The sequence below is a fragment of the Haliaeetus leucocephalus genome, unplaced genomic scaffold, assembly GCF_000737465.1.
Source record: "Haliaeetus leucocephalus isolate CR32 unplaced genomic scaffold, Haliaeetus_leucocephalus-4.0 Scaffold228, whole genome shotgun sequence".
Lineage (NCBI taxonomy): Eukaryota > Metazoa > Chordata > Aves > Accipitriformes > Accipitridae > Haliaeetus > Haliaeetus leucocephalus.
In genome coordinates, this window is record NW_010972664.1 from 16,139,149 (window position 1) to 16,157,043 (window position 17,895).

General features: G+C 42.3%; 1 protein-coding gene across 1 annotated transcript; it reads right to left on the reverse strand.

Annotated features, from left to right (window-relative positions):
• Positions 1 to 5,976: 5,976 nt before the first annotated feature.
• LNP1 (leukemia NUP98 fusion partner 1) lies at positions 5,977 to 15,485 on the reverse strand. The gene is made up of 3 exons (XM_010567347.1): positions 15,245 to 15,485; positions 8,388 to 8,633; positions 5,977 to 6,318 (listed from the first exon to the last, which is right to left on the reverse strand). Exons 1-3 carry the CDS (start codon positions 15,392 to 15,394, stop codon positions 6,115 to 6,117), a joined length of 600 nt encoding a protein of 199 aa, XP_010565649.1. The 5' UTR covers positions 15,395 to 15,485; the 3' UTR covers positions 5,977 to 6,114.
• Between the last annotated feature and the right edge of the window lie 2,410 nt (positions 15,486 to 17,895).

Below are 17,895 nucleotides of genomic sequence, written 5' to 3' on the forward strand. Positions count from 1 at the left end.
AAACAGGATCTTAATGCAGGAATTCCTATTATTTCCCAGGAATTTCGAGAGGTGTAGCTGATATATTCCCTTAAGAAATTAAGATCCCTGGTCCAAATTATTTACTGAATCAATGAGATTAAGGAAATGAGGATACTAATATTAGATGAAGTCCTGTTATCATCAGAATAACTTCAGCATGATCCAGACCAGACGCAACTATTTTTTCCAGAAGAATGCGGTATCCAGCACTTTCTCTTTTTGCTTATTTCATACCAGACCAAAAAGTCTTGAGATAAGACTTTCTGTGTTTGCAAGTACAGCTAGCATAGCAGTTACACCTGCTGCTCTCACTCCACTCCGCTGATGTGTCTCAGATGCCACCTACAGAAACAGCCTTAAAAGAGAGGAGTGCTTAGTCCTTGGTCCCTTTCCTGAGGTTATCAATATAGGTACCAACTATACCACATAATTTATCTCATGGAGAGGAGTAAGCCAGACTGACTGAACTCTTAAACATCGATTAGCTGGGAATTAGGAGAACAGTTTGGTCCTTCTCTGCAGTGCCAGCTCTGAACCGCAGACATTGAATAACTCAGCTGCTTGCAGCTCCTTCAGAGCACTGGTACTCCCCTTTTCTGCTAACACAGTTTTTTAAAGAATGACACATACTGGCTGCAGGAGCTCCAGTGTAGCCCATCATCTTCACGTCTGGTCTTTCCATCTGTGCAAAACTTTGCTTAAAACCATTAAAGATTATACCGAGGGTTCTCCCACCTTCTAGGTAGCATCTGGTAATGTAGGATTACTGCAGCAGCTTCAACACACAGACATATCTCTTTCAGTCACCAGCATTCAAGGTGAATTAGTGAAGGTCTGGAAAATTTTATATATAAACTCCTTCCTCTGCTCTCTACAGTGCAAGTAACAGAAAATAAGGCCCCAGGAGTTTGTCACGATACCTCTTTGTGAAAGCTGTGCATGCAGTGAAGTTCTGTGCTGCTGCCAGTCCCCAAGTCCTCACAACAAATAACACACAGATCCAAATCTTCCTCCTTCAAGTGAAAGGAAATTTAAATTTTTATCAGTCTTAAATGACCTCATCTCAGAATTGCTTTTGATTACGTAATCAAATTGTAACGAGTACCCTGAATGAGTGATGAACATTATGGCTCATGTCTGTTGACCATATAGTTGAGACTTGGATTATGCTACTGTGGGACTACATTTTTTTCCATGCAAAAGACATTAAAGGAATGGAAGATCTGTTGTCTGAAGTAGCCTCATCTCTAGCTGTGGGTAGGTGGAACTTGGCACGAAGGAGGAGTTCATGAAAATTTTTTTGCATCCCAAATTCTGAGCTAACCAGTGATTGCCACTCCTGCAGCCCAAAGTTACTTTGTTCTCCCTGAGGACCTCTTACTGCTGCTGGGACCATCAGCACAAAGGAATGCCCTAATCGTTCCTCTCTGCCAGGCATAAACTTGAGCTAGCTGCAGGAAGGGTAACCTAAAATCACTCTAGCTGCTTTCTGACAGCAAAAATTCTCTGTATAGGAGTCCTCAGGGAGTAGACCCACTAGATTTAAAATGCTTGAGAGACATTTAAGATGTATTTTGTGCATATAGGAAGAGCAGAATATCAACTGAGATCCATTGCATAAAGGTCCAGGAAGGGTTACTTTCCAAAGGGCCAAAATCTTAGCATCCACCTCATATAACAGGGTATGGTTGCAGGGTAGCCCAGGGGAACGGTGTCCATGAATCCTTCTGCTCAAGCTTTGGAGCAAAAAGACAGCACCTTTTTGATACTTCAGTGTCAGGAATAGGACTAATTCACCAGACCAAGGACTCTCTGTTAGGACTCCATTGGCTTTTTGATGAAAATTCATATATAAATGTCACAAGTTTTGGTGGCTCTTCTCAATACAACAAAACTCTTGTCAATCAGTTTAGAAATTGCATGAACTGAAGCATTTTGACAAACATATATGAAGGACAAGAATGCATCAAATATGATGGAATACTAGTCTTTGGTGCTCCTCGTATCACGTCTTTCTCCTGTTTTCTGTCTGGCCTCAAAGACAAGACACAGCTGAGAGAAGTTATCTTTTTCCAAAGTACAGTAGAGACTGGGCTAGGATTCAGAGGGATCCTCCTAATAGGAAGACTATCACTTGTCAATCCAATCTAAAACAACAGAGTAAATGAAAATCATCACCCTACAAGCAATGGTTTCTATGATGAGTGGGTTTATTTTAGCATTTGTTCATACACAGTTACCAAAAGCTCTGGCACAACAACTGCAGGCAGGGCATTATCTATGAAGTTTGTTGGATTTCAATATTCACTTCTCTCACTGAATGACTAGATTTTGGCTGCAATATCCTTCTGGACATATTTCAAGGCCTGTTTGTTTTCAATGGTTTTGGCAGATGGCTGTATAAACTCAAGGTCCCATGATTATGATTCATTTCTCTGTGAATAATTTTTGTTATCAGGTTTGATTTTATCTCTGTGTGGTTTTATACTATTCATATGTCCACTGAATGCATTCAGAGCCAGGGCTGTGCTTACCCAAATGCCTTATTTTGTGCTAAAGAACTAAAAAGTACAGATGAACATTTTCGTTTTTTCATATTTAATATTAGGATTCTTTTTTAGTGGGTATTATATTCTTGTTCAATTATACATCATGGTTATTTTGTTTTATTTATATTTAAATATTTCCCATTTTTTTCCTAGAAAGGATTGTTGTGAGCATGTACTTAAATATAGCTATTGCTTCATTTTGCCTTTGTGGGGTCTGGCATTTTATACACTAACATGTGATATGTTAACAAGTACCCCAAATTTAATCCACCCTCAAAACCACACTGCAATTAAACAATACCTCAGAAGCACGCAAGCATAAATGTTTTGCTTTGGGAATGCCCACCTAAAAGGTGAGGTAACCACAGCTGACATTCTCTTCTTAGCCCCCTCAGAAAACACTGAGGTATAACTGGATCTTGCTCTTGAAATGCTTGTATGTACCTATGCCCTGACTTCCCACAGGAGCACTTTCTAGTTAGCCTGAAGTGCTGGGAAGGATCCACAGACACGAGCGTTTTACCAGAGCGTGGTGTCCCACCCATGAGCCACAGCAAGTCTAAAATGTCCTTCAGGGGCCTGGGAGTCACGTCAGCTTTCGACAGCCAGCCCGCAGCGGGAGCACCAGCCTGCTTCTGCTGCCTGCTGCCTCCCCTCTGGTGTAAAACTATTTCAGGTTTTCAACATTACCTGTTAATGAGCATTTTGGAAAAGATATTTTTTGGGCCCTTTGTCTTTGCTTCCCACTAGCTGACCTCCTTCGTGTCCAAGGTTTGGACTCTGATGCGACTCGTAGCCATCCCACTCTTGGAAAGAGCAGAAAAAACAAACAGTGTTTGGGTAGGAATGGGCGTGTGTGCAGAAAACGCCCACAGCCCGCCCCGCTGCTCTGGGAATTGGGGATGGGAGTCAAGGCAGTGACTATTTTTTATGTCAGTCACAACCGAACTAGTGACCTACTGTGAAAATGAAAACCCTCTGGAGTCATTCTGACTACCTGTATTTCCCAATTCCACTTTCTGTGGAAATAGAAATAGCAGCCATGCCATTGCAATCAGATTCCTCTTTGGATGATTACCTTCCTTCCCAAATGCCCGATTCTTTATGAATCAATTGTTAATTTCTGCAGAGCATGATTTCATTCTATCATGCAAGTTTCAGTCTTTCTAAGCAATACTGTTGTATCAGACTACATGGGACTAAACTGGAAAGGACTGTTGGTCCCATCAGGCACGATACGAAGCAAGAGAAAACACTTTGAGTAAAGATTTTTTTAGTAATTTAAGGAGGACAGTGTTGAGGACACTGTTTGAAAGCTTCTGTTTCCAGAGTCACACCACGGGGCTGATGGGTCAGTTCAGAAAGGACCTAAACGCTTACAGACTCTTTCTTTTGTGAGATGGGGTTCAGTGATAAACACAGGAGGTGTTTGCAGGCAGACCTGCTAAGCTGCCTCGGTGGCAGGAGCCCTGCCTGCCCTTCGATGGAGATGGTAAACAGCAAGTCCAAGCCAGGCACACATGGGTTTTCTATTTTAGCTCTTTTTGGTGTTTTCTTTTCATCAGTTGTACAACCAGCACGTTAGTCTCACGAATACAAGGTTTTTGCAAATTCTGCTGGGAAACAGCTGGGCCTGTTGAGATAACCTGGCTGGAAAACAGGAGGAGGAGGAGAAGGCTGAAGCTCTGAAATCCAGGCAAAGCTGGTGCAGCCACAGCATTCAGCTCTCATGAGATCCGAGGGCAGGCTGCTACATGGAAAGATGTATGTGAGAGGTTTTATCTGAGGAACTCAGGGTGTAGCTGGCCTTTCTATCCAGGTCTATTGTAATGCAGTCTTCATATTAAGGAAGGAAAATATAGAGGGAAAAAAGGCTATAAATATATAGCCTATAAAATATAAAGGAAAAAAAGCTATAAAAGGAAAGCCATCTGCATGGAAGTTTTGGCTGGCAGAAGATCTTCATGAAAATTAATCTGGGTCGGGGAGGACAGGAACTATGCATAGGAACAACATTTTTTAGTCAGATTTATTAGTTTATAATATATATTACCAGGCAAGAAGCAATTTACAAGCATCAGCAAGGGTTTTGATTGCTTTCTTATATATCCCCCAAAGCCCTACTTAAAAAGAAAAACAATCCTTTAATGGAGGTAAGTGTTACAAAGTTTTAAGGATGCCCTAAGCTTTTAAAAGGTTGAACATTCAAAATTAAGGCTCTAAAGTAAAATAATGGTATCTTTGTAATTACAGAAAATCACAGGAAGAATACACAGCAGACTTTGACTTTTGCGCATGACTTCATTAGTCTTCACTCTTCTCTAACCATATTATCCAAAGCAGGCTTTCTCTACACTAGGCCTGGGGAAATCATTCCCAAAGAGGGCAGGGCTCTTCTCTGCAGGGGAAGACTTGCATGTTGAAGAAGTGGGGCATGGGGGCAGTGCGGGAGTGTGTATGTATTTATGAACATGTGGAGGTGAATTTCCTCTGCATAGAAGGAAATCTTACTTATAGTTGGTGAGATTTATATCTGAGTTCAAGAGATCTTCAGCCAGAGGGAAGAGATTTTTTCCTAAGTCCTGCTCACCATAGACAGAGCCAGTTCCCATTCCCTTGGTTTGGCCCTAGCTCTAGAAAAGGGAAAAAGGGAAAAGGGTTGCAATGCCTCACCCTGAATGTGTGGCAACCCCTTGAAGAGGTTATACAGAAGTATGAGAGGCAGAACATATCTGTTTTTACCTTATACCTTTCAGCAAGGCTCAAATTTTGATGAGGCAAAACTAGAGATGTAGCAAAAGAGGTTGGTAGCTATGAGGCAGGGCTATAAAGTAGTAAATGGAGAGGGAGAAGGCCACAAAAGAAGCAAGATGATGAGGTTAAGAACTAGAGAGAAAGAACTAGTTGTGCGACTGGGGAAGTGGGACGGAGGACATGGGAGAGGGCTGGGGGATGCCAGAGAAACAAGAGTCATATCGTACAGTGATAGGGAGGTATAGAAGAAAAGATGTGGGCCTCCATTCTATTACTTCCGTAAATTTGGAGTCGGAAGATTGTCAAAGCAAAAAGATACCTGTTTCCAAGACAAATCTAAGTGAATGTCAGGGCCAGGAAGCAGGTGGCTGTTTATGTATACTTTTTCCTTCCCAAACCTACCAATAAGCCTGTTTTCAATTAAAAGAACAACATAAGGCTTTGGATGACTTTGCATGGCTCTGTAATGCAGATATGCTCTCCTCTTAAATGAACACATCCACCACTGTCCTGCCACAATGCTAAACTTTCCTGAAACCCTCTTACGGTGGTTAATTGCTAACTTGGATCTTGCTACAGATACACTCCTCCTATGACAAAGGTCACATTCCTAATGGCAAAAGTAAAGACAGGAAGGTAGTAACACGGTGTCAATGATGCAGTTGAATTTTACTTTTATTTTACAGGTTAGGGTTTATTCTAGCTAACAGGCCTCTTATAGTCAAGACAAAACAAGAACGCTCCCTCTGCTCTTCAGGGGGAGTGTTAAAATTCATTATCTCAACACATTCTAGCTGCCTGTGCATAAATATCCTTTCTCAATGCTTGCTTGTGATGGAAACTGTTCGTTGTGTTTTGCAGGTACAACTTCTGAACCTTCATCTTCTTCCTGCTCTCTCCTTGGCTCTGATTTCTCTCCCATTCTCTTGTGAGACTTGCTTTTTCTCAAATGCAATCTTTCTCTTTCTCTTCTCTCCTTCATACCTTCAGGTTGCTAAATGGCAGGAAAAAAATAGCAGGGAATTAACAGTGACTCCCACATGAACAAAAAAATCTCATTATTTTATTTCACTAGTAATGTATAATAAAATATTCCGGTCACCTACCTCAGCAAGATCAGCTTTAACATGATGGGCTCAAATTCAAGGCCCCAGTCAGTCACCCTAAAACTCAGCAAGAGGCAACATGCTTTTGATTATACTCTGTGTATAGTAGGAGGGTCATCTGCCCAGAGGACTTGAGGGGGAGAGCAGACAGGAGGGAAAAAAGGAGGGGCTCTGAGATTTCAGCCCAGACCCCATGTTTCTGTCCTTTCATATGATCCATCTTTATGTGCCTGAAGGCTGTTCAGTGCTAGCTGCAAAGACCTCACTGAAAACAAGTGCTGAAGGTCATGAAGTGTCCTCAAAGTCACATTTATAGGAGAAAAGCAATATGCAGGGAAGGAGATGAAATGAGACTACCTTTCCCCCGCTATTCTTTTAACCTGTGTCGTCATGGTGGTTTGAATTGCACCCACAGAGCTCTGAAGGCAAAAAAATGCTCCATTTGGATATACAAGTTTAAGCCCAGTCCCAAATTTCCTTTCAGATCTCTAACACCTATTGCTCAGTTCTTCGCAATTCTCAAGTCCTTCACATCTCCCAGACTTCAATGGTGACTGAGGAATGACAACAATTTGGTCTTCTTGAAAGGTAGATTAAAATACAGCCCAACACACCACACTGCAGATTACAGAAGGGTACCAGAACCTGTGATTTTAACTGGAACGGAATCCGTATTTAGTGCATTATGCTCACTATACCTATCGTACAATTATTACACACTCACAGACTTTCTAGCTGTAGGCACTTTTGACAAATGATAAATGATAAACCAGACAATCACTGGTGAGTGTTGACACATGAGGCAATGTGAAGTTCCAAATGAAATAAATTCTGAGTAGTTCCTAAAGGGGAAAAAGAAGATTAGAGAATGCACTTAAAATCTTAACAATGGCATAACAGAGTTGTCATCACCATAATTCTGCATATTCTTAGAGGACTGGGCATGCAAGGACTATACTTGTGGGACTGATCATGTAATGATGCTGCTTATTGAAAAGAGATTTTTTTTCCTCTCTTGTTGCTGCACAGGTCTGCAAAGACAGCTGAAAATTATTTCTCCATACAAACTGTCAGTGTCAACAAACTGAAAAAAAAAGATACTTCCTTCTGTTGTTATTTGGTGCTAATGTCAAGTATTATTCAAGCACAGCTTTTTCAATAGGGTGACTGAATATGATAGTGCTCTTCTGACACTTAAAAGTGAGTTAGGGTTTATTACCCTTCCTTCCATTGTACAATACACCAGATATTACGTATCATAATAATAAAAATGTGTTAAAGTGTCATAGATAAAAGGTTGTTACTGGCTACTTCATCAACACAAACCATACAGAAAATGCTCATGCCTCAGGACAGAATGATGGGGAGAAGGGTGAAATGGGGGGAGAATCCCCTGCTGGTTGCATGCCCTTACAGTGAAAATATGTTCAGCCACTTATAGCAATGGCTGCTGCTGCAGCTGTGTGGTGACACTGAAGAAAGCAGATGGATGAAGTCCCAAGGGGTAAAAGAGAAGCCTCTCAAACACCACGGTGTCTGGCAGTCTTACAGATAACACTGTATATGGTTAAACCAGATCAGCAGCAGTGAGAGAGAGAGCTGGATCTTATGGCAAAAGTGAAGCAAACCTGGTTTTATATTGTCACATTTTGTTGGCACAGCTGTAGACAGAGGAAACATTGCCACAGCCAGTGTGGTGTCTCATTTTGAAGACAGACATTTTTGAATAAGTCTCGATGGTATCACTACATGAAGAATTCTCATACTAATGATACTATCACTTTAACCTTGTTTCCACTACTGTAAGGACCACATAATTTGAGAAATTCTAATTCAGGTTTATTTCTGCTCTTCCCCTAGCAAAGCCACAGCATTTACACCAGGGATAAAGCTGTCCTGCTTGTTGGTTGGTTGGTCTTTTTTCTTCTGAAGTGAACTTAAGTTGGTTGTTACCTACCAAAGAAACTGAGCGTTTGCTTTTGAGATGCAACTGCTTTTCAAAGGACTCTGCAAATTCCTGGATGGAGTTTGATCTTGTCTCTGGGCATGAGCTGTCTGCTGAAGGTGTTCTGCTTGCCTTCCTGTGGCAGTGGCATTTGACATCTTGGTCTTCTTGAAATTCCTTGGAGCCCTTAAGATGGCCTGAAGATGAGCCTTTGGTAGAAGCATGAAGTCGAGCTGTATGGAGGGAGGAAAGCCTGGCCTGAAAAACAAGAGGTTTTTGTTGAGTATTGAATATTAAAGCAGAGGACACAAGGTAGATTCTTGCTGCCACAGAGCACTCTCTGAACAATGGTGCAGAATGAAGGACCTTGCCCAGACTCCTGTATCTTTCCTTTTCTGTGCAGGAAAATCACACTGTCAAGAGCTTGCTTTCCAGAGACAGCAGCAGAATTTGCTTTTATTCCTGTTTTTGAGTAGCTAAGTTTTGACACCCAAATGAGCGTTTCAAATGTAAAGTGTGCTGGGTCCTCTTAGTGCCCACTGACACTAAAAGGAACTGGGACCCTCCATAACCTCAAAAACTCAGGCTTCACATCTGGTGGCAGGTTCTAGGCAGGACCCTCAAAAAAAAAAAAAAAAAAAGACCCAGCCTTTCTGGCCAGATGACCCAGATAGAAGGTTTGACCCAGAGGTGCTCCAGGTCTTATCAGATGTTTGAGTTCCTTAGAGTGTGACAGCAACCATTTCTAGCCCAGTTGTGTCAAATTTTCAGCACGGCCTACATGCAGACAAGATGCTCTATTGTCCAGGTCTCAATTTTCTGCTGGTTTCTTGGGCATGTTTGTCCTGAACTGAGGAGGGAGCACTTTCAGGGCATTGAGGGACACATCCCTACCAGAGACATAGTAGGAAACAGGCTTCCTACAATTACATTTGTAGGGCTAAAGTGGGGAGGGAGTAGGCAGTTGTTTAGCTTCTGTGTGGTTCAATTTTCCCAGGCCTGATATGCAGATAAAAGCTATTGATCTGTATCAGCTGTGTTTAATTGAATGTCTGTAAAGGAGATTAAGCTGATACAGAACAGCTGTGTCCTGTGGAGTCTTGTATTGGTGATTTTAGAAACAGACCTGTAGGAGAGATGGGTGAGAAGGCCACCACACAGAGCCAGGCGCTGATGCTTTTTTCAGGGTAAGTAGCTGATGCAGGCAGTGAAAATAGTGAGAGAGAGATGGCAGGTACTGAAAATGAGACCCCCGTGGGTATCAGGTTAGAGCACTCCAGGCACTCAGCTGCTTCATACGTGTTTGAATGTGTATACATTTTTATAAGCCTGATGCTAAGTCTTCAGCTCCTGAGTAACCCTGAGAAGCTCTGCTGGCCTTGAGGGAGTTGTGACTGTTTGTAGCAACTGAAGGTCTATCCCACAGATCCTGAAATGGTTTCTAAAAAAACTCAGGAGAAAACCCTACACTCAGAGTAGGGTTTGGTTGGGGGGGTGGGGGGCTGTTTGTTTTGTTTTTTTAACAAACAGTGGAAAGCTAAACCAACTTGGTAGAGTGGCCACATCAAACTACAAACCTTGGACTGCAAGGGACCTGAAACGTCTCCTGTATTCATTTCCATTTACTCTGGCCCAGGTGCTATTATAAGTATATCAGCAGAACAGGGACCTATGCAGCCTTTCTCTGAATAGTGAGGCTGTGCATCCATATGGATGTGACTATATCACATTAGACAGGCTTGATGAGGGGTGCTAAAAATAATAAATCTCACACCTGACAAGCACCTAATACCAAAGTGTTTTCAGATCTTAAGGTACTGGTTCCATTTCTTTTCCAGACATAAGCTTAGTTCAGTAACTAGTATTATGGACTGCCTCTGAGAGTAGTGGTAATGATTTCTGCCGTACTATTTTTACTTTGGTTTCAAACCAATCAATACAGCTGTAATTTCTGTAAGGTCATATTGTATTGTTATTTTAGAAAGCATCAAAGCAATCACATTGCGTTTGAGGGACAGGAGTACGCATGCCACGTCAAGCGCAACAAGCTACGTCTTCTGTGTCATTTTAATAGCAACACCATATATTGTTTCCTGGAAATAAAAATTGTCTCACACTAAAAATCACTGTTATTTGTTTTTAGAGGGTTTGGGCAAAAAAACAGGAGGACAGCTGAAACGGGGGATGGCATTCTATCAATCCTGTTTTGCAGTGTTTGTAAATGTTTTATTTTACTAAGACATTGCTTTTTAATTTCCCTTCACAGATAGAATTATAGTTAAGCCCTTAACAAAAAGACTGCGGTTCGCATACTGACATGGCAGCAACAGTCCAGAAAAGGGACAGGCCTTCCTCTGAAATGCGTATCTGACTCAGTGGACTAAAGGTAAAGCTACACATACATATCTATGCAACCTTATTACTGTGACTGTGCCTCCTCTCACAGTGCCTTTCCATGATGCTTACCACTGTGGCTAGGAGGACAGTATGCTCATACACATCAGTATGCTGCTGTCTTATACAGAGGACAAGAGCCTTAACACAACTGCTCAAGCACGAATATTTCATGGCTTATAACTGGCACAGTACATTAGTCTTCTTTTATTTAAGATTGATTCTGTGGAGAACTGAAAGAGTCATAAAACGAAGCTCAGTGATGAAGCAGATCTGGCATTGACTTTAGATAGAATCCATGTGGCTTTCTTCCTATTTCTTGGATTTAACACATGCATTTAATACATGTGTTTGGTGCCATATTGATTGCTTGGTAACATTGTAAGTAAGAACGGCTGAAGACCGCTTTAATTTATGCTTCCCCTCCTGAAGTCTCAGAAGCTGGTGGCCACAGAGATTGCCTCTCTATCTGCGCAACTCCAGTGTCCACCCACCGGTGCTGTCATCCCTTGCCAAAGGTCTCTGAGCACGGCCCCAGTACCTGCTCCTGTCCTTGCCCCAGCAGCGGCCTCGTGCCTACATCTGGTGCCTCTTTAGCGAATGCCCCTTGGTCTCCGGCTCCCAGGATCCGACCTTGAGCAGTGCTTAAACTGGAGAAGTGGGGAGGAGGTGAAACAAGGGAAGAGGCACGGGAAGGAAGAATGATAAATGCTCCCTTCTATCAAAATGGGGAATTTTTGCCAGTGCTGGGAAAGCCAGAAGCACCAAGCATGCTCTCAGGGGTTGTTTCTCACTCCCTTTACTCCTCCCTTTTTCTGCTTGAGCCTTTGTGTAAAGGCCAGTCATGCTCAGTGTATCTATTTACACAACAGCTAATCTTTTGCTAATTGCCCATCTAAACCACACAAAAAGTACACAAACAAAAATACTTTGCGAAATTGATGTCAATATAATTTGCCTATTCACTTTCTCAGTTTCTGTTGGAGACAAGATAATTGCTTCCATCTTTTGGGCTTGATCAGAGGGCTTGCACAGCTGTCAGTAAGAAAATTAATCTTCAGCGTGTCAGCACGAGTTTTCAGCGTTTGCTGAAGTTTACACAGTGACCCCAGTACTTTAGGGATATTTTGGAACATCTGACATTCAGATGCTGTCCCGCAGCTTCTTTTCCTTCCGAGAAGCTTATAGCCAAGTATATATTCCTTAAAAATGTTTTGGCCTAAGGCCAACTGATCCATAGTAACAATATTGTGGTAGATGTTCAGTCTGACTTTAAATTGTTAGCAATTTCAACAGCAGTCAGTTGTTCTGCTCCCACTCTCAGCTGTTTCTTACTAGATTTTCTCCTGTGAGCAGCAATGTCTACTTGAAGGTGGATATGTTTATAGGGTTGTAAAACTCTTATCAGTGCTCCTTTGCCTCCTATCTTTTCTCTGCAACAAAATGCCTGGGAGGTAAGAAACTAACCTGAACCAAAATGATGGAGGATAACTAGAATGTGTCAAGTAAAGTTGTAGCTGGAGGCTTCAAAAAGGGTATCACATTTAACGTGTCTGAAGTTTGCCAGGGGAACAAGCTAACTAAACGAGACGGAAACAGATGACTTATTTCTCCCCAGGCAGTTTTCACATTCAGTGTTGGCCCACAGCAACATATACAACTCTGATGCTTTTCAGGGGAGTGGAGTTGCAAGTTTTAGCCTGTCTTGCCAGTGACCCAGTGAAGGATGAATATAATTTGTGTTCCCCTCTGCAAAATGGGAATGACAATAGCAAAAGCATTTTGCGAAGCTCATGTCAGTATTGTTTGTGAGGTATACTAAGATATTGGGGAAAAAAATGTTGTTGTTAGTCTGTGAGTTATTCTACAAAGCTTTATCCGTATTTTGGGGGGCTCTACCATGATAGGATGTCACAGTTTACCATTGTCATGGAGATGAGAGCAGTGGCTTGAATGTCTTTCTACAGCACCGGAAAAACTACAAAGACCAAGATACAATTTCCAGCGCTATGCAAAACCACCTTTTGTGCTATACTGCTAGCATTTTGCTGTGTAATACCAAAACACTCCTGGTGCAGATGCAGTTCATGTGGGCAGGATTGCCCTATTGCTGATGCACCATATACCAGCCCTAGATAGGAGACAAAGTGTGCTGGCAGTGCTGTTTTGGCAGTACCATTGTATCTGCACAAGGAACTTTTGCCAACAGCTGTGTCAGTCGGAACCTGCTGACCTGATTTTCACCCAGACAGTGGAGTTATATCCATTTACAATGTTGAGCCAGAAGAAAGGGCACACTGTGATCTGCTGCCGAGGTGTTAACTTACAGAAGAGATACAGTCTAATCTCAGTTATTATTCCTCCCGATTAATAGCACCGTTCTGGTAAAATGAAGAAAATATTTAACTAACACTGATAAGTGTTTTGAATCTTACAGTACTTATCATTTGTAATAACTGTGTAAAAAACACAGCTCCAGGTGCAACAGCAAATTGTTGCTCTCAACAAGGAGGTGCTCTTTCTGAAGGTATTTCTAAGGAATTATTAGTGCCCATTTGCTTAACTTCTAGATTTGGTTTAAGACAACACGTTTTAGTGCTCTTCACTACCAACTAGTCAGAGATTTCCAAATGAAAAAGTTTCATCTTAAAATTCATCCCTGAATCATAAAATCCCCAAACAAATCTTCCCCGCTTATTCCTCCAGTCAATTTGTGGCACTGAAAAATAAAGCAGTTGAAATTTATATTTCTTGTACAATACTACTGGAGCAAGACAAATTTGTGTGGAGCATTAATGTAAAGGCCATACATAATTAAGTGTACAGGATAACTTTAACTCGTTGAACAGTAATGTCAAAAGTCACAGTCTTCTCTTTCCGACAGCTAACTTAATCCAAGTTCTATGTATGGATTCAGGAATGCAACTATAGCAAAGAATTTGTACAGCTATTAGCTAAGTATTTGAATACCTTTTGAACAAACAATATAAGAACATGCTTCAAATGAAATATATGTGTACACACACAAATACACATGAAGATGTGTTCAGCAGCTTGCTGAATGAAAAGTGATTTAAAGTACATTCTTGCATTTCAGTCTGGATTGGGGCCTAAAGAAATCAGATATGTGTAGACCTCTGAAAGACAAAATTAAAATACTGTAAAACTAATTTTAAAAAACCCCCACATTAATAAATGTTCTGTTTTCAGGCATTCTAATGGAATGCATCAGAAAAGCTCTAGCTCAGAGTCTGTCTTGCAATCTGTGACCAAGGTGAAATATAACTGTATATAACAAATGTGGCTGATCAGTTCAAAACTAATGAATGAAGGTTTCCTCTCCAGCCCGCCCATGAATTCAAAGAGGGGGAAGGTGGTTTTGGTCTGTTTGGTTTTTCTTAGCCAAATTTTTTGAAAACAAAACATCCCACAGCTTAGAACATGGCAGCTTCAGTGGAGGAGAACTTGCAAGGTGAAAATAGAGCATGGCAGAAAAAAAAGTTTGGAAAATATTAGCTGTTTCTCCCCAATATAATAGCATTTGCTTTGTTGCAGCCATAATGATCAAAGGATATAACAGAAAAATGGTTTGTAAGGAAACATAGTATCTTTGGTAAGCCAACTGATGTAGTTGGAAAAAAAAGAGACAGGTTTGGACCACCTAAGCATTTTTCTACAGCTGAAATAAAAGCAACAGTCTTCAAGTAAAGAGCAGACTATGAACAGCTGTTTTGAGTTTAACTTCATTTTGATAATCAGTTAGACAGTTGTAAGCTGCCTTAAAAACCTGCTTCTGCATGTGAACCCTGCCCCTTTCCCAACTATTTTGTTTGTTTAAGAATAAAGAATGTACTTCTGCCTTAAAATCTTACTTCACAGTATAATAAGCTTTGTCAGGTGTTGCGTCCTTATTTTCAGAGTCGGATGTTTTAAACCAGGAGGGACTGCGTTGTCCAGCTTAATTTAGAAGTTACACGTGCAAACGGCTAAATCCCAGGGAGTAAAGCATACAACTTCCTGGAGACAGTATAGTTGCAGAATTAGGTCCAAGCCCTATGAATACATATGGGGTTATGTAGTTTTACACATGAGAACAGACTCATTAATGACAATGTATATGTGTGCCCATTGCCAAAATATTTTGATCTCTGCTAGGATGTGCTGAGCAGACAGAACAACATTGTAATACATAGTTAGGCAGTTATTACACCCTTCTCCCTACATTTCTGGTCCTGTCATCACTTATCTTGGAGTTTGCCAGTTTTCTTGTATTCCAAAGGCACTGGAGGCCTGGCGCTGGCAGGCGGCTAAGTTCAAAAAGGCAACTAGCTGCTGCCAGTAGGAACTGAACTTATGTGGCGAGGTGTACCGTACTCATCCTCATACATCTCTAGGGCCATGCCCCTGGGGATGGTACTTGTATTTATACATAAACCACACACACACACACAGAGAAAACTGCACGCAGCTCTTACCGGAAGGGAGGCTCTCCTTTCACTAAAGGGTCGTGTCTGACGTTTCTTGTGGCCTCTACCCTCTTTCTCATTCTCATCGATCAAGTTGTGGCCCCAGAAGCTGCTCATCCATTTTGCAAAGGAAATATCATCATCCTCTTCATATTCCATGTACAGACGCTCCAAACTTGGGGGGGTCTCCCAACCAGACAAGGAAAAGCAAGGTCAAATGCCAACACCAAGCCAATAGCCTCACGCTGTTCTGCCAACAGGAGGAAGAGGAGACGCGGTTTCAGCCACACTTTCTGCACTCCATCCCCCAAAACCCATCCCACTGCAGCCCCGGGCACTGTCTAAACATAAAGTCAATCCTTTCTCATCTCATTTCAACAAGGTTTCTTTTAACCTTTCCATTTGAGCGATGTCCAATATGACACTGCCGCAGGGGGCTGGTGGGAAGGGAAATGTGTTGGGTACTCCCTGCGTGTTGCTGTTGAGTGCACCGGCTGTCAATACCAATGGAGAATTGCCCACAGTTACATGCCTGGGAGGTGCGTACATGAACCCAAAGTAGGCTTGTGATATTGACATATTGACAGTGGTCAGAAACTGGCACAGCTGCTTGCAGAGGCCTAACTGGCTCTGTGGCAGGGAGGACAAATGGCCCGCTCTTCCCATGCTCTCCTCCCTCCTGACTTCTGTTGTCACCACTCTTCCTTCGGTATTCAGGAAATGTGGTCTGTCCAAGTAGAAGAAAGCCCCCCCTTGAAGAAACTGCTTGTTCATTTTTGGGTCATGACAGCCAGCGTGAATGTGCATCAGCTGCTTTTCACCAGAGCCATTTCATCTGCCATATCAGGGTTATGGGAGGCCCTGCCTCACTTGAAGGCACAGAGAGTAAAAATGCATCTGATTCCTCCCCACCCTCCAGCCCTGGGTGTCAGCCATGTAGGCCCTGTCTATAACACAAAACAGCACTGGGCTGGGGACTGTTTTCTGGCCCTGAAGCCAAGTTGCTAGACGGGTCACATCTACCTTACGTGGCGCTCGTGCTGTGGGTCTCCTTGAGGCTGTTATGTACTACACTGTGGCTGTAACACTTTGTTGTAATTTTTGTGTCTTTTTTATTTCAAAATATCTGATATGAAAACTCTGTTGTGGCCCATAAAACTGTTTGTATAATATGAAACTTGAAGGTGTGTTACATGCCTTGGGACATGGCAGAAGGACAAGGAGGAGGGCTTTGAGGCTGTAGAGCCTGTTGGGATAGTGTAGGAAGACTGCACAGGAGGAAGAGACCCAAATCCAGCTTCTTACTGGAAGCAGTCCTTGGTGTGTGCTAGGTAGCTAGGTGTTCTCCTGGTGCCTAGGCATTGCTGTGGAGATGCTAGCTGGCCTTGGCCAGAAGTATGCTAAAAAAAGCTTGCTGGCAGTTTAGCATTATGGAGAGTCGGTGGTCCAGCATTAAACCTTGCTCCGTGTCCCCAACCTATTTAGCAATACAGATGTAGTAACAAAACTCCAGTTTCATTCAGTGGGTGTAGGTGTGAGGTTTAAGTACAATATTCTGATGTAGGACTTTTCATTCTGAGTAACAGGGGAGAAGGGACCAAGTGGTCACAGATGCCTATGTGCCTGAGTTTTACCTTGTCCAGGGCAGACGAGCCCGTGATTAGCACAAGGTCCTGGAGTACCTGGGTGTGCAGACAGCATATCCTCAGACGTTGCATATCAGAGCTTGGAGACACAACCAAACCTGCACTAGGCTGCTTTCTTGGCAGAGGCACAGGTGGACAGGGGCGAGAGGAATACCGGCAAAACAGTACAGTAAAAAGACACCTGAAGCAATAAAAAGGATGTGTAGGCTGATTCTCCAAGTGGGGAAGAATGCTCCTGGCTATAATTCCGACAGCCTAATTTGACTTACGTCCTTGAGGCTACCAATCTGTACGGGCAAGGTACATCTGAAGGCCTATGCTAGAAGCATCACGTGGGTGGAATTTAGGAAGCTCTGGGCCTGTTGATATATATTTTCTATTGTGTGGTTCAAGTTTCTTCTTTTCTGACATGTGAGACAGAACTGCAGCCTGTCGTGTGGAGTAGGAAATGCTTCTGCTGTGCTGAGACAGGTGACAAGGAAAGTGAGAGAGAGGCTGTCCCACAGCTTTGACAAAATATGCTTACGTAAATAGTAATAATCCATAAATTAAGGGAGACGCAGCTCAAGCTGTTTACTACCAGGCACCAAGATATACTGACTCATAGCCCAGCCGGGCAAATTTTAGTTGGGCTCCTGAGATATTTGCTTTGCAGTCTTACTGTTGTTTCTATTTTCAGTCCTTTTTTTCTTCAGTGCAATATGTGTCTTCACACATATTCCTCCCATTTCCCTCCCTCCTACAGTGAAATTCCTAGGTACGAGATGACTAGTGTTATCTGGGCATAAAAAAGTATCAAAGACACCTCCTCTTCATCCTCAGCTGAGGGCTCCAGGGAAATCAGCGGAGGCAGAAGCGTAAGCTTCCTCTGCCTACAGGATGCTAAGTAGGCATAGCCGCACATACGTATAATGGGTATGTAACATATATAAAATCCTATTATTGCATATTAAATTATTTTTATGACAGCTTCAACTAATAACTGGGGGGGGGGGGGGGGAAAAAAGGGATTTT

Excerpts from the sequence above, each read along its gene's own strand:
- LNP1 (XM_010567347.1), bottom strand. The coding sequence starts at position 15,394 with ATGGAATATGAAGAGGATGATGATATTTCCTTTGCAAAATGGATGAGC. Across the intron at positions 8,634-15,244 it reads AAAGGAGAGCCTCCCTTCCG|GCCAGGCTTTCCTCCCTCCA; the intron begins GTAAGAGCTGCG and ends CTTGTTTTTCAG. Across the intron at positions 6,319-8,387 it reads GCAAACGCTCAGTTTCTTTG|CAACCTGAAGGTATGAAGGA; the intron begins GTAGGTAACAAC and ends CCTGCCATTTAG.